This window comes from Pecten maximus, chromosome 3 (genome assembly GCF_902652985.1).
Source record: "Pecten maximus chromosome 3, xPecMax1.1, whole genome shotgun sequence".
NCBI lineage: Eukaryota > Metazoa > Mollusca > Bivalvia > Pectinida > Pectinidae > Pecten > Pecten maximus.
Genome location: NC_047017.1, coordinates 18,367,242 through 18,382,789, shown reverse-complemented (window position 1 = coordinate 18,382,789; position 15,548 = coordinate 18,367,242). Strand labels below are relative to the sequence as shown.

General features: G+C 36.3%; 1 protein-coding gene across 4 annotated transcripts in view; it reads right to left on the bottom strand.

The window, feature by feature from the left end:
- The window catches only part of LOC117323436 (estrogen-related receptor gamma-like), a 92,123-nt gene that overhangs the window by 27,380 nt on the left and 49,195 nt on the right, over nucleotides 1–15,548 (bottom strand). For all 4 annotated transcript variants that reach the window (XM_033878669.1, XM_033878671.1, XM_033878672.1 and 1 more), the window contains exon 3: nucleotides 3,637–3,753. In XM_033878669.1, coding sequence (XP_033734560.1) covers nucleotides 3,637–3,753 — 117 coding nt within the window. The remainder of the gene's footprint in view (nucleotides 1–3,636; nucleotides 3,754–15,548) is intronic.

Here is a 15,548-nt window from a genome sequence, read left to right as displayed (position 1 = left end):
TTTTTCCATCTCCAACTGGCAAGGATTCAAATTTGTTAGGGGTTGTTGAAATAGATGGCAAGGCAACATGCAACAGATATTTACATAATCCTGGCCTTTTTTCAACACTAACAACACATAATTGCTCGGTAGTATTCGCAGAGCTTGGCAGTACCAATTTGTCTCCAACACGTCTAGTTCACACACTTGTCCATCTAACAAAAACCAAGGCACTCTCTAGGGACAGGCTAGGATACAGTGTTTTCAGCTGGAGAGATCCTCATTCAAATGACCAGAACAAAGTGTCGGTACCAGTTAACAGTCATTCTGCCTCCTCATCGTTTTCTCTTGTACCAATGCAGGCAGCAAATTTGGTGTTGCTTTCCGATTCTATTTAATTTAATGGGAGATGATTGCTTTCTGACAGAGGCAGCAATTTATTGAACAGAATCAATATTAACCGTCACACGAGGTTGTCCCTACAGCAATGGTCCCCTCCCATGGACAATATTGGTCCATCACATGAAAATGCAAATGTGGCATATTTTTAGCGTGATATTGTGAACTTGCCAAAACAACATTTTTTGTTCTGTAATGCATAGAAACTGTCCCGTTATCCAGCTTTTCACTTGATTTGGATAAAGTAGACCTAACAAGACCGACTATTCACCGCTGAACATCAAAACAGCATGCCAATGGAGGGTTTAATACCTGCAATTCATTACATATTCACATCATGGAATTTTGCTAAATGTGCAGGAGGATGATTTACCTACTTATCCAAGCTTCACTGAAGAAGCAAAAAAAAATGTCTATCATGGGAAGTAACCAATATCATCACATAAAGTATTTCTTAAAGAGGTGCCAACATGTACGAAACCTCTGTGAAAGCCGTCATTATGTGATCTATGCAGTGTTTTCGGATAAACCAGTGGGGAACAAAAATGATTGAATACTACATCTTCAATCCAGGAGATGGTTTGTCGATAAGTGGATAACTAAATTTCCAAAAAGATTTTAAATGACTCCAGTAGCACTGTCTACCAAGAGGGTCATTAGAATGTTTGCTTTACTGCATGTCAATGGAAAGCTTTAGCAGAAATCTTTAGTTTGTTCACAGAACACCACCAGATACACTGACAAACATTAAAGTCATTCAAATTTGCACAATTAAATGTCAAAAATTAACATATTTAGGGTCGAAAATGTTTGAATATGAACTCCCGATTAATGTCAATATGTTGTATACATATGAATTATGCTTGTCAGTCAATTTGATCGTTTTGCCCCCAACAAGCCCCAGTATAGCAGTCACTAGTGTGACATCATCTAGGCTAGTTAATATCATCGCGGAACAATAGAACATCCTTGTCTTTTAGAATGAATTACATATCTTACTTTTTTGGTAATTAGATTTCAATATTGCAAGGCTACGTCTATTATAAAATTCTGTTTGAATATTTATAACCTATTCTCAAGCCGCTGCACAGGGCATGATTCAGACTTGTAATTCACTTTTGAAGAGTATGTTGACATATTTATTGTGTCATTTTCAGACTGAGTCACCATTTTACCTATTTCTATATTGGTATATTTATTAAAGAAAATTTTGTTGACATTTTGCAAATGATTTTTTTTCCCAGACATTGACCAAGATTTATTCCAGCAATTTCAGCATTGGCAATAATGGGTATTATATTGTCGTTGGAGGAGAATGTGAATAGCTATTCATGAGTGATTTGAATTTATGAATTTATAACACTCTAAGAAAAATATTCCTTTCCAAATAACTTATTTATGTATATACAACCCGTGTCCTGTGGGAAGACAGTAAAATCACACCCAATCAATCAAAAATAATCTTCAACAGCTAAGAGCATCCAGCTTTCAGAGAGGCAGTTACCATTACTATATTGTCACTGGTATACTCTCATGAGACAAATAGAATCTGGAGACAACTGAGTTAACCCCCTGGCCACTAATCCATTTTATTTAAGTATGTTGTGTGCAGTCATCCAAGTACCTGTTTCCCTTGTCAGCCATCCCACAATTTCCAGATAGTCCATTTCTCTAATGAAATATGAGGTGTGAAAGTTCAAGTGTTTATTTAGAACTAAGTCCTGACATATTGTAATATCTGGCACCTTAACTTGCTTGTTTTCCATCTATTTTATAATTAAGTGGGGTTCATGGTCACATGGATAGGTCAAAGGTCAACAAGATGAAACTCTGTCACCAACTCCCACTCATTTCCATACCACATTGGCATAAACATCTTTTAAAAGCAGTCAGCCAAACAGAAAACAATTTGTTGTCTCCATGGGTGTGACAGAAAGATAGATTTAATGTCAAAATCTGCATATCTCACCATTGTTATTTCTTTCACTGGTAATTTGAAAATGTGTTTAACTTAGGAACAAGCTCATTAAAATGCTAACCTTTCCATAAAGTGCCTTGTAAAAAGGAAAGAGGAAGTATACCATGCGTGGAAATGAGCTTGTAATAAAATCAAACAAGCATCAAATTACTGTAAAAGGTGTTGAAAAGCCAGATTATATGTTCACTGCTCAATAGACCTGAGGAAATTCGCCCTCTTGATGATTGGATCATAGGAGATAAGCCTACGGTCTTGTCCAAAAGTATCATGTGAAACAACTCCTAAGAAGTAATATTTTATGTAAATGACAAGGTCCTGAGGTAAATATACTTCAATACTGACAATAAAAATCCTTGACATCTTTAAACAGGAGTACCACATCCTAGATTGTATACATACACCTATATGGCTTATTCTTAACCCGGGCATTCACCACAGGGTTAATCTCCGACAAACCTCAAAGATTCAGTAATCCATTATGAAAGTAAAAAAATCTGTATACTTGTAAGACTTTAAGGCGCCAGTCAGGTTCTCCAAAGGGCACTGATTAATTAACGTGGTTTACCAAGGGGCACAATTCTACTAAATACAGCCTAAACAAATGGCCCCGATGACCGTCTCTACCCTACTAATCCTGTATATACGATGTCATTAACCTAAGGTGTATTTATAACCCTTTTCTTTATGTTAACATCTGGTAAAACAATGACGTCTAGACTGTTACTTAAGAGAGGTTTCTTAAAGCATTTTTATTCTGACAAATAGTAAGAACTTCGATCTTGGAAAGGATTTGGATCCAGACCCAAACGTGACACAAAACAGAGCTGTTGTCAGCAAAAACGACTGCACCTTACTACCCATGCAGCCTACAAGTACAGTGATGACCAAGCCAATTTTGTTTCAGAGTGTACCATTGAAATGTGATGAAAAAATTCTCAACATGAGAGAAGCACAACAATCCTGACCTGTATTACTACATATTGTCACATGCCTCTAATTGGTACTTGACAGGTTACTGCTCTAGGCAACCATATAATCTGTAAAAATTTCATTCACATGTGAAAAAAGGGTCAAAGTTTTCCATAACAACTGTCCAGTATGTCCTTGATCCCATCACGGATGTTGAGCTTTCCAATACTGAATTTAACTGCAGCCTGTGCAGTGGTAAATAGTGAGTAATTCAGTGAATCATGTTTCAATATCCTTCTCTAGGGAAAGCACATGCAATATTTAACAGATCAAGAAAGGTCTATCTTTTTATTGAAGAAAGGTTCACTTACCTTCTCTTAGCATGCCAACACGTAAACATTTCTGGAAACGACACGCTTGACATGCCTTCCTTCTTCTCTTTGTAATCTCACAGTCTCCATTTGCTGGGCAAGAATATTCTATGTTACCTGGAATATACAGAAAAGTACAAAGATTAGGTAGATGACACAAGAAACAGGTAGATGACACAAGAAACAGGTAGATGACAAAAGAAACAGGTAGATGACACAACAAACAGGTAGATGACACAACAAATAGGTAGATGACACAACAAACAGGTAGATGACACAAACATCATCACAAGATCACAAGGAAACAAAATCATCATAAAAGATTAATGGGACCTTTTGTAATATCAGCAGAATTTGCCTTCGTTCAGCTTGACAATAAGCACAGTACAAAGGAAATATAACTATTTCTTTTGTGTAAATCTTAATTCAATAATGATAAATTTATTCTTCTATTGCATGCAAATACAATGAGTCTTCATTTATTTGAAAAACCATTCCCATCTGAATTTGCCTCACAGCAAAATTCTCTGCCTTCAAAAACCTTTGCCCCAACAAAAAACCCCATCTTTACATTGAATAAAGTATACATCAATAGGACAATGAAACATTGCATAGTCAGTGGTGTAGTCTGACTTAACATGTCGTCAATTTATAATGTACATCAGAGTTCAATTGTCTGCCATTTATTATGTAACTTTATTCCCTCATTGGGCTTTCACAATCACGCAAATAAACCAAACCAAAACAAACAATATAAAACTATAAGCAATAAAAAAAAATATGATATAAAATTCAAAGCAATCAAAATAAATATGATACAAAACTCTTACATGTACAGATATAGAATATTGTTTAATTGGATTTTCGTGTTGATCTATTTCAATACTGTTTATCCACAGCCTCCCACTCACCAACAGAACTGTTAATAGATCAATAGGAGTTTAGATGCTGCTGCTGCTGAACCAGACTGCATCACGATAGACATATATAGAGTATATATACACAAGTCAATACAAGAAGGCTCTGTTCTGCCATAAAACCATGGAAAAAATCCAATCATAAAATCTCAAAAGCCTCATCCCTCTACTCTTCACAGACAGAAAATCATACAGCTTATTTGACCCTTGAGCTAGGAAAGCAAACATGTCTGTTAAAGTGTTGTGGTACATATGTAAAACAGCCTGGTAAGGGGGAGTACCAGTGGTATACAAAGGGCAGCTTCACAATAAACATCAAAGCTACTGTAATGATTCCATTTATATGCAACTAGAAAGCTCAAAACAGATAACAATTTACTTTTACTTCCATGACTGAACCTCAATTGTACATTATTGGTATTTAATATAGGAACATGTCCCCAACTATACCTACCAAACAAATTGAAAATACTGACAGACAATATGAAGAGAGAGCCATTGTATTGCCCTCTCTCAATAAAAAGCCACCAGTTATACAACTTTATGACTGTCAGTCTCCCTATTTTACAATGGCCTGGAGTCTGAGGTATCAGTACTACTCAATTCACATAGCCTAAAATTAGCATAGTGCTAAGCTGGAGATTTTAATCTGCAACCACAATAGACTTTCTTACAATAAGACTTTTATGCAAATTTTTAGTATTTGAAAAGATGTTATCCAAATGTAAGCAAGCAGCCCTGAAATTAGGTTTATTTTGGTCCTCTTTAGAAGAGCTTCATGTCTAATACACATGAGTGTGTAAACGGCACAAGGTACAAATACTTCCGAAAAGTCAACAAAATTCTTGTTATATAGTTCATTCCCTCAATACTTTAGAAGAAAGTGTTGGCCATAAAGTAATAAAAGAACTTGCAAGTTACTTCAAATCCATTCTTTACTGTGTAGACTTAACTTGGTAACATGGTAGGTAATCCAGCTATTCTAGTCAAATATTAGGCAAGCTCAAGAGGAGGTTCAAGTGGCTAATAAGTAAACTCAACAAGGCATGTTCTTCAAAGTGACACCTCGATGGAAGCCCTTGTAATATGTTATACTCACAGTGCCTCTTCAATGTTCAAGGACAATTAAGATATACCCTTCAATCATTATCAACACAAAACAGACAGTCTGATGGCCAATTTGTTTGTGAGATATTCAGCGCCAGACAGCTTCAACTGCATTTTAATTTTAAACCGTTTATGAATGATATGAAATGTTAATGGTAAGCCATGTGCACTTACTGCACAGTGTAGCCCAGTGCACATCAGGCATACATCATATATATATAGCTGTACTATTACCAGATTGGACAGAAATTTGAATAACTTCTTTGAAGTCTTCCCTATCCAAGTGTTATTGCCAAGGTTCAAAAGGAGCTAATTAATTATTGTCAGGTTGTAGTTAAATCGTAGAGTCTATTTCAATAAATATTTACAAAGGTCATGAAAACCTGGCCAGAGTGAAATGCTGACCTTCATGACTTTGACTCAATGTTTGAAGTAGTTCACGTTAATAGCTAAAAGTGAGCAAACTCTAACTTCTCGAACACTATGAGCCATTTCGCTTTTGCACCTTGCAAGGATTAGAGGTATATATTTCTAAAGCATTGAAAAAACAGGAAGATTAATTAAGCAAAAATTGTAGCACAACTTAATATTTTTTCTTTCAAATATATTTCCAAGCTAATCTAGCTTATCCTTAATATATTATTTAATGGAAATGCCAGCTGTCTTAGATATTTCTCACAGCCTTCACACTGATCATAAACCAAGGCAGCATACTTGGCAAAATACAGGGATGTTTTATTATGCCTACTGCTTATAACTGTCACTTCTCTGAGAAAATTGAAAATGTGTGATAGTATACACGTACGCAATTCTTCATTCACCAACACAAATGATCAGTCCCATGAATTAGTTTGTAATGTTTAGAATGAATGGGAACCCCCCCCCCCCCCCACAGGAGTCAAGTCTAGAAGCTTGGGTATCTTTACATAAACCAGTATAAATAAATCAGATTTATCAAACAAGACTGCAAAGGAAACCATTACAATACAAACTATTTAAAAAGATTGAGGCCAAAAGAAATCAAAAGGCAGTCAATTTGGACAATCCATGATGCTAAGTATAGGTATCACTTCATCACCTGACTTCTCTGAATTATACTCGTGTTAATAATAATAAATATCTTGACGTAATACTGGGTATTATACAAGCATATTCAGTGATATGGTGATGCACTCGTATAAAAAGACATGATATTTCATTATTGTGTTACCATTGGTTTCCCCACTCATGACGTAGGACTCGGTATACATCCTTGTTGCTTTAAGCTTAATACTTGACGTAAATCAAGATAAAAAGTCGGATGGGAATTACTTTGAATAATTTATTTTCAAAAACACGACATAAAAGTTTTACATAGTTTATGACTCTCTAAACAACCCTGACCTTTATTCCTGGTGCACTGTACCAGTTCCTCAGTACAGACTGTGTCAGGAAGGTGATGAATGACAAGACCTACTTAACAATACATGTAGGTACTTAATGGTCAAAACTATTGGCACCTTTATCCCACAACAAATACCAGACTGGAAACAGAATGTAACCTTAATTATAACCCGTCCACAAAACCTTCCTATAATGACACCAACAAATCAGAGCGAGATACCAACTGGAAGCTTGAGGTGTCTACAGGACTATAATGGTGCCCTGGCTAGTAGTACTAGTACACAGGATCCTCGATACCACAATTTACCCCTACTCAATGAAGTATTCCTGTTACCCTCGGAAAACAAATCTATTGGTGATAATTAGAGGTAAATTGTTGGCCATCTGTTGTTTTTTTCTCCAACATTCAGATGGAGGCAAGTTGTGGGTCTGCTAGTTTGGGCGGGTGCCAATTACGACACCTATTCTTGTATCAGCAATATAACTCAGGTAGGTCTTGCCTGATGGAATTCACAGATATTCAGGGGAAAAAAATGACCCTAAATTGGTAAATGGGACATACATCAATAGTTCAGAGGTCACAATAAGGTAGCTCCAGCAATGAAGGAGTTATGCGGTACATCATCTTTAAGTGCGGTGCTACCATTTCAACCATGAAATGACAAACCTTCAGAACACAAATTTTTGTGTGCTGTCAGGAGCAAACATGTTTGCCAGCCATTAGCATTACGTTATAACTAACATTTGCTGGCTCAAGCCGTGTTTTTGTTATGGGCATTTTGTTATTTACTTCTATAATGAAGTCAAAATAATGGAAAACACGTTCATTGCATACTCCCATGCCTTTTATTACGTTAATCAACAGGTATTTGATTAAATTAACCACTTTTCTGGAACCTATTAATTAACCCTGCCTAATCCAGCCTCCAACAAAATATCAAGTCTGGTTACATTTTTTCAAACCAGGAAGTATGCCAAACTATATGAAAAATACATGCCCAGTTCTCAGAGAAATGTTTCCCCGGGTGAACAAATGAATTTAAAAAGTACTTCACATAATGTTTTGTTTTCACCGTCATAATCGTAATTATGAAGTTTCTGACGATTGTTTCCACCAACTCATTATTTGCGTACTGATTACCTACGAATTTTCAATACATAAAAATAATTTCTTGTTAAAATATTCAAGACAAAAGTAAGTTTCATGTTTCTTATTTCAAATTATGGAATTATATTGATTAAAACAATGTTTTTGTGAGGAAATATTGTAGATACAGTGCATTTAAAACACCAAAGGACTTTCCTGTATAACAGGTACTACTCTTCAGACATAAGGAGCACCTGTAACAATAGCACCTTTCAACAAACCAATCATCATTCCTGACACCATCAGCGGTACAGGCCTATCATTGACATTGAGAATTATGTACACAGAACTGTCTATAACCTGGTATAAAATAAATGTAACGTTTTAAGGTTAGTATGGCCTGATGGCTTTACTGACACTGCAACACCACATCAACATGCAATGATGTCTATAGTAATCTAATGGCCTATTTCCGTGTAGAGGAAATGCATCACAACTCAACCACAGCTCTGACATGACAGGCACATTAGTGAAAGACTGGCCCGACACCAGACAGTCAGATGTATGCCAAACTCTGTATTGTAAACACTGTGCATATCTCCCTGGGTGAGGATGTACAAGTAGTTCATTTTCATGCATCATCTATGTGCATCTTCCGCCCCCAATAACACTCAAGTTCTCGCAACCTTTCCCCGAAGAAAACCAAGGGACTAAAATAACAGAGCTCCAATTAAGATCTGGCATTTACCATAGTGCTACTTTTGTATGAATATCACAACAAGAGTCTTCATCTAACACGAGAAGTCTTTAACCTTTGGAACAAATTCCGTTACATAATGCCAACCTGCATTTAAAACAATTGATAGAATCTGCCAAGTATACTTAGCATGTAAATTGTTATGTTGTTTTGAGGGGAGATGGATTGTATTACCGCTAGATCTCCATTTTTAGTAAGAGACAGTACAGGTCTCGGATCTCTGTCGCCTTTCCTCCTTTTGATTTTTTTAAAGCCTGCATGGGAGATAGAGGTGGTATATTGGCATGCCCCTACCGTCAACAAGCCGATAAAAGTACATTGCAATTTTCCTTTGCTGCTTCAGACTTGCTTATTTATATCTATTTATATGGGAGGTCTATATTTGACTATTAATCATAAACTAGGTAAGTAATCTCCTCATGGTGATCTTTTCAGCTCAAAACACACTCAATTGAATAATTAATGTACTCAATTTATTGCACATCACATATCCTGTAACTTTATACATATATATAGGCCTACGGCAGAAAATGAAGTATTCTAACTACTGATATGAATGCTACAGTACAAGTAACCATGCACAAGATAATCAGTTTAAGCTCAATATGTAGATATCTCCATTTCTAGTCACTAGCTAGGATTTTGTTATTTCTAGTTAAAGTTTTCGCCCTTAAATAACTTTTTTTCCGAAGGATCTTCTGAAATTTTACCTACATTACGCCTCCGAGATCATGAACTCTGAGGCAGATACCATCTCCAGGTAAAAAGATTGTGACATTAACTTTCAGGATGTGACCGATGAAGCTGATGTTATCTGTTTTAAATATGAACAAACATATAGGACCAGAGCAAACGTTGTATTATCAGTGTTAAACAGATCTTGATGAGGACTGTTGACATTGCTAATATATTTACGCACTGTCACCTACCAGTTAACACGAGACATCAGTCTATAGATGTTCTGTGTGACGATGTGTGGTTATGTCACCTACCAGTTAACACGAGACATCAGTCAATAGATGTTCTGTGTGACGATGTGTGGTTATGTCACCTACCAGTTAACACGAGACATCAGTCAATAGATGTTCTGTGTGACGATGTGTGGTTATATCACCTACCAGTTAACACGAGACATCAGTCAATAGATGTTCTGTGTGACGATGTTGTGTGGTTATGGGGTACAAAGTACCCAGTATACACGTGACGCCAGTCTATAGATGTTCTGTGTGACAATGTTGTGTGGTTATGGGGTACAAAGTACCCAGTATACACGTGACGCCAGTCTATAGATTTTCTGTGTGACGATGTTGTGTAGTAGTTGGATACCAAGTAACGATGTTGTGTGGTAGTTGGGTCCCAGTAACGATGTTGTGTGGTTGTTGGGTCGCAGTAACGATGTTGTGTGGTAGTTGGGTCGCAGTAACGATGTTGTGTGGTAGTTGGGTCGCAGTAACGATGTTGTGTGGTAGTTGGGTCGCAGTAACGATGTTGTGTGGTAGTTGGGTACCCAGTAACGATGTTGTGTGGTTGTTGGGTACCCAGTAACGATCTTGTGTGGTTGTTGGGTACCCAGTAACGATGTTGTGTGGTAGTTGGGTACCCAGTAACGATGTTGTGTGGTAGTTGGGTACCCAGTAACGATGTTGTGTGGTAGTTAGGTACCCAGTAACGATGTTGTGTGGTTGTTGGGTACCAAGTAACGATGTTGTGTGGTAGTTGGGTACCCAGTAACGATGTTGTGTGGTAGTTGGGTACCCAGTAACGATGTTGTGTGGTAGTTGGGTACCCAGTAACGATGTTGTGTGGTAGTTGGGTACCCAGTAACGATGTTGTGTGGTAGTTGGGTACCCAGTAACTATGTTGTGTGGTAGTTAGGTACCCAGTAACGATCTTGTGTGGTTGTTGGGTACCCAGTAACTATGTTGTGTGGTAGTTGGGTACCCAGTAACGATGTTGTGTGGTAGTTTGGTACCAAGTAACGATGTTGTGTGGTAGTTGGGTACCAAGTAACGATGTTGTGTGGTAGTTGGGTCCCAGTAACGATGTTGTGTGGTTGTTGGGTACCAAGTAACGATGTTGTGTGGTAGTTGGGTACCCAGTAATCGTATGCATTAGGTGTTGCGAGGATTTGCTATACTGACATCACACTGGCAGACTCACAGAATAATAAAAAATAGTAGCTTTACTATGTCACATCCCATATGTGTGGAGGAAGCGTGAAAGACTTGTAAATCCCAGTCACCTGGTGGTGTTAATTAACCCTTCTCAATATCAAGGGTGCAATGTACTAAGGGGCATACCAGCTCCTCCCTGTGTATCAGACTCGCTGTTTAGCATACTGACATTTGTGCATCAACAATGAAACTTTCCTTCAAATATATCGGTCCAATTACCAAAGACATTAAAAAGATGTGTAACACATTGGATTCTCCTGATAACTAGTCTTTTACTTTCATTTTCAACAAAACTACATCATATTCTCAGCTCTTTTGAGTTCAAATTGGCAGGTTGCCTGATCCAACCATAACCTCAGCATATGTATCTCCTATCCCCATTGTCTCATCAGAAATTAATTATAACAAATAGAACACTACAATGTTTTTACCTACATCACATAAATTCTTTGATATAATGTTTCATTTGTCGTGACTCTAACGCTTTGTACACAATATCATCAGAGACTTCCAGTCCAGTATTCAGAAAAATGATTTCATACCAGCGATATCTTCTATGCTGAAATTCAGCTACAGCTAATGTAGTACTATAAACTTTGTAGATGTGTGTCTACCAAACGATAACTTCCCACGTCTGTCTTCGTGAGGTATTGTGTTTTTATGTGTATTGTCAACACAAACATTAATACACTCCCCGATATGACAGTTTAGTTTCCTTTCTTTCCCCAATAAGTTATTATATGATGTACAAAAGCATGCTGTATCTATAAGAGCCTGACCAAGTCAGGAAATCAGCTGATGGCTAACTGCTTTCCGGTGGAGATGGTTTCCTGTGATGACAAATGATACATGTTCACCATGAAATATCATTGATTTCATGTCAGTCATAAAACAGATTTGAGAAGTGTTGACAGAATCATAAATCTCAGTTAGGACGTCTAAATGAGTGGTCGTACAACTGACACATCAAATCGCCCAGGTAGCTGTTGTAGGCTCAACCAGGTGACATTGGTATCAAACAATTTATCACAGGGAGCAGAAAAACAGAGATGGGTTAAAACCTTGGTACACTTAACCACTGTCACACCAGGATGTACAAACTTCAGCTAATCTGTAAACCTTACGCTTCCTTTAACAAACCTAAGATACCAATACTGAAACAATTTTATTAAATCCATGCAATAACAGTTCACTTAAACCTACTTGGAATGTAATAGTTTTATGTATCAACCAAAATTTTCATAGACCAAAGAAAATAAAGACAGAAAAAAAATGATGAGCGATTGCTAAAGCAGGAACATAGAGCAATCATCATTTGTAAAAACATATTTTGATTGAATGGGCGTTAACACTTTAACAACTCTAGAATTAAAAGTCATATAGTGCTCAGCAAAAATGAAGTTAGATGTGATATTGTAATTATCTCCCCTGTGTTGCTGTAATTACGTCCCCGGTATCCTGCTACACTTAATCACATCAGTTAATTTTATCAAGTTTATTTTACTAAATATTATTTCAAATTTCAAAGTTTCATGTCTGAATAATCAATCAAACCAAAGTAAATTCTTTCTCTTTAAATTTCTATATTTCATGTCCATGGAGTGATGTTGCCGACAGCATTATCCTCTATGTGCTCTATAAAATCGTAAAATAAAAGTTACTAAAATGTTTATTTCAAAACACTGATAACCCATGTGCTGTTTATCATGACTTCTATCTTTGTTTCTTATGATAAAAGTTAATAGGAATTGTAGGATAGTGATGATATGGCCTTGCTTATATTTAGAAAACAAAAGTACTTTTTACAGTAGCAGCGAGGAAGGATCTCAAACTGCCAGTAGCAAAGATAAGCATGGGCAGGACTTCTATCAGCAGCAGGCAAAGAGTTACAAACATATGCTTCAACATTGAGCGAACCTGTAATGCTGCCAAAGAGCAGAGATAAGATTGTTTATTCTACAAGAGTTACCCAGAAAAAGCATTATTCTAAAGTAAAATGGCAAAAATTTGTCATCATGGTGATTTTTTTTTTCAAATCAGTATTTGACTTAATGTTAATTTCTTTTTATAAATCCTTCACACATTCCCATGTTATAAGCGAGACCTGACAATACAGATTTTTATAGACAAGCAGGTGTGTACTTCATATCCACATCCATTTACATACTTGGTAACAATTTGTTTACATAAAAAGAAATGATGATCATCGAAGAGATGGGAGAATTCAAAGTGCTTACACAGTGCAGATGTACTCGTTGTGCATCACATGATTGCTACACAAATCCCCAGACTCCTCTTACATACATCTACCAATTGTTACAAACAAAGGTTTGATAGTGTTTACTTATAGCAGCATGCTGCGCATTATCTATTCTATAAGAGCTCGATAATTGGCTGTAAAATACCAAAATGTTGATATATTTGACAGACATTTGTCATTGGATTGCATAATACAAGAGGGATGCCAAACAGTGGCTTATCATTAAAAGAAAGTAAGGAACAGAACTTCATTGCAACAAAATATCCTTCATCGCTTTGAGACTGAAGATAAAAAACGCTGAAGAAATCTGTTTCTGAATGTTGATTACATTAACACCATGCACAAGGCAGTTTAAGTGTATTAAAAACACTCCACAAAATCAGAAAGGAGAAGTTGGCATGTGAACCAAACCAAAATCTCCTCTTGTTCAATGTTGCAGAATGAGTATTATGAGTAATGAGACACCCCACAGAAAGACTGGCACAGTAAAATATTTCTATACCACTAGAAATTCACAGAAAAATTCAAAATACATATAAAATGTAATAAATGGTTGCTGTCTGGGGTTTAATTACATTTAGTTCAAAGTAAAATCCATTTAATCAAGCAAACTTGATTCGTTGTAGATTAACGAGTGTCCCCTGGCTGCTGTTGAAGCTTGTTAATATGCCCTTAATACATTAGGTGGGAGGTTTCACAATGCTACTCTATCAACCTCTATTCCAGGAAGTTGCCTGGGACTTGATGATGTCTTAATAACACTGAAGTCTCATATCATCCACAATTATTGAAAAGCGATTGTACTACACAGACATGTCTCTTTCGTTTATACTTCTGCTGGCATCTAACTCCTTTTATGCAAATTGTTTCTATTTCATATGCTGAAAATGTAATTGAACTACAGTTTATGACATTTTTGGCCATTAAGAAATGCATTTTATTGATGCTGCTTCAATTTGATAAGGAATCTGTCTTTAAAGATACTTGTCATACGGATTGTGTGGTTGCTGTAATACAAATGCCATGGAACGCTGATTTCATTTCTGTAATATGAATGCCAAACATCTATTATTTCTGGAATATGAATGCCAAAGGGTTATTATTGTTGTGGTATGAATGTCATAGAACTACATACCTAATTCTCCTCAAGTCCTGTACAGACTTTTAGCAATAGAGTTCAGAACCAAGTGATTAATTATTCATGAGAAAGTATTTTTTATAAAGGTGTAAATTAAGTTTAACATAACCAGGTTTTAATTAAGTCTATCCACTTTTTCCAGCAACAGTTTATAGTTAACTTCCTGGGGCCGACATTAGTCGTCAACACCTTGCTAATTCCAAACCTGCCTACATAATGAAAAATATTGGCTACAAATTATTACAAATGTAGTGTAAACAGTTAGCATGACTGATTGTTTTAATAACAGCTAATGTGTCTAGTATTAATGTAAATCAGACAGGAGGGGGTGGGGCATCAAGCTCATTACAATATAGTGTATAGAGTATCTTCCCCCACTTAATTTGTATTGCTTCCTGAAACAGGAAGTTTATCTACTGTAGTATTTTACTGCAACATTTGTGTGTGAGGATGTAGGAATTATTTATACACCTGTAGCACATTATATATAAATATAACCTTCAGAGATAAAAGGCTTGATATAAATACAAACTGCGAATTACTGCTTTACGCTGTGAAAATCCAGACTGGTGTAGGTATATTCTATTTGACAGGGTTGCATAACAGTATAATGTGAAACACAAAGAAACCTTTAAATGAAATATTATTGACACAAACATTACAAAAAACATTAAAATGTGTAAATATTTTGATGGCATTTTATATTGTGCTATTAAAATGCACACAATAATATTTTATTATACATGCTGCTTGATGGTATCTCTTAATAAGGCAGTGCAGAGCTAGAGCGACACCCTGCGCCTGTCCACGTGTCCACAACACGTCAGTGTGACGTCAGAAGCCCAATAAATCAACATTAGTCTTCTGTTTATTACAACGAGTGAAGTTTACATCTTTGGTATGATGTCCATATTTTCTACTTGTACAGGTAATGAAATACCTTAAAACAACATTAAACCCACTAACACACACTTTTGCCATTCTCTCATGGTAATTGATAGCCAATTTACTTTCCACTGATCTACTTTTATTATTACATGATGAGCTTTATTTTCTCAGAGTTGGTAATTTCAGCTTCTGATAGTTTAT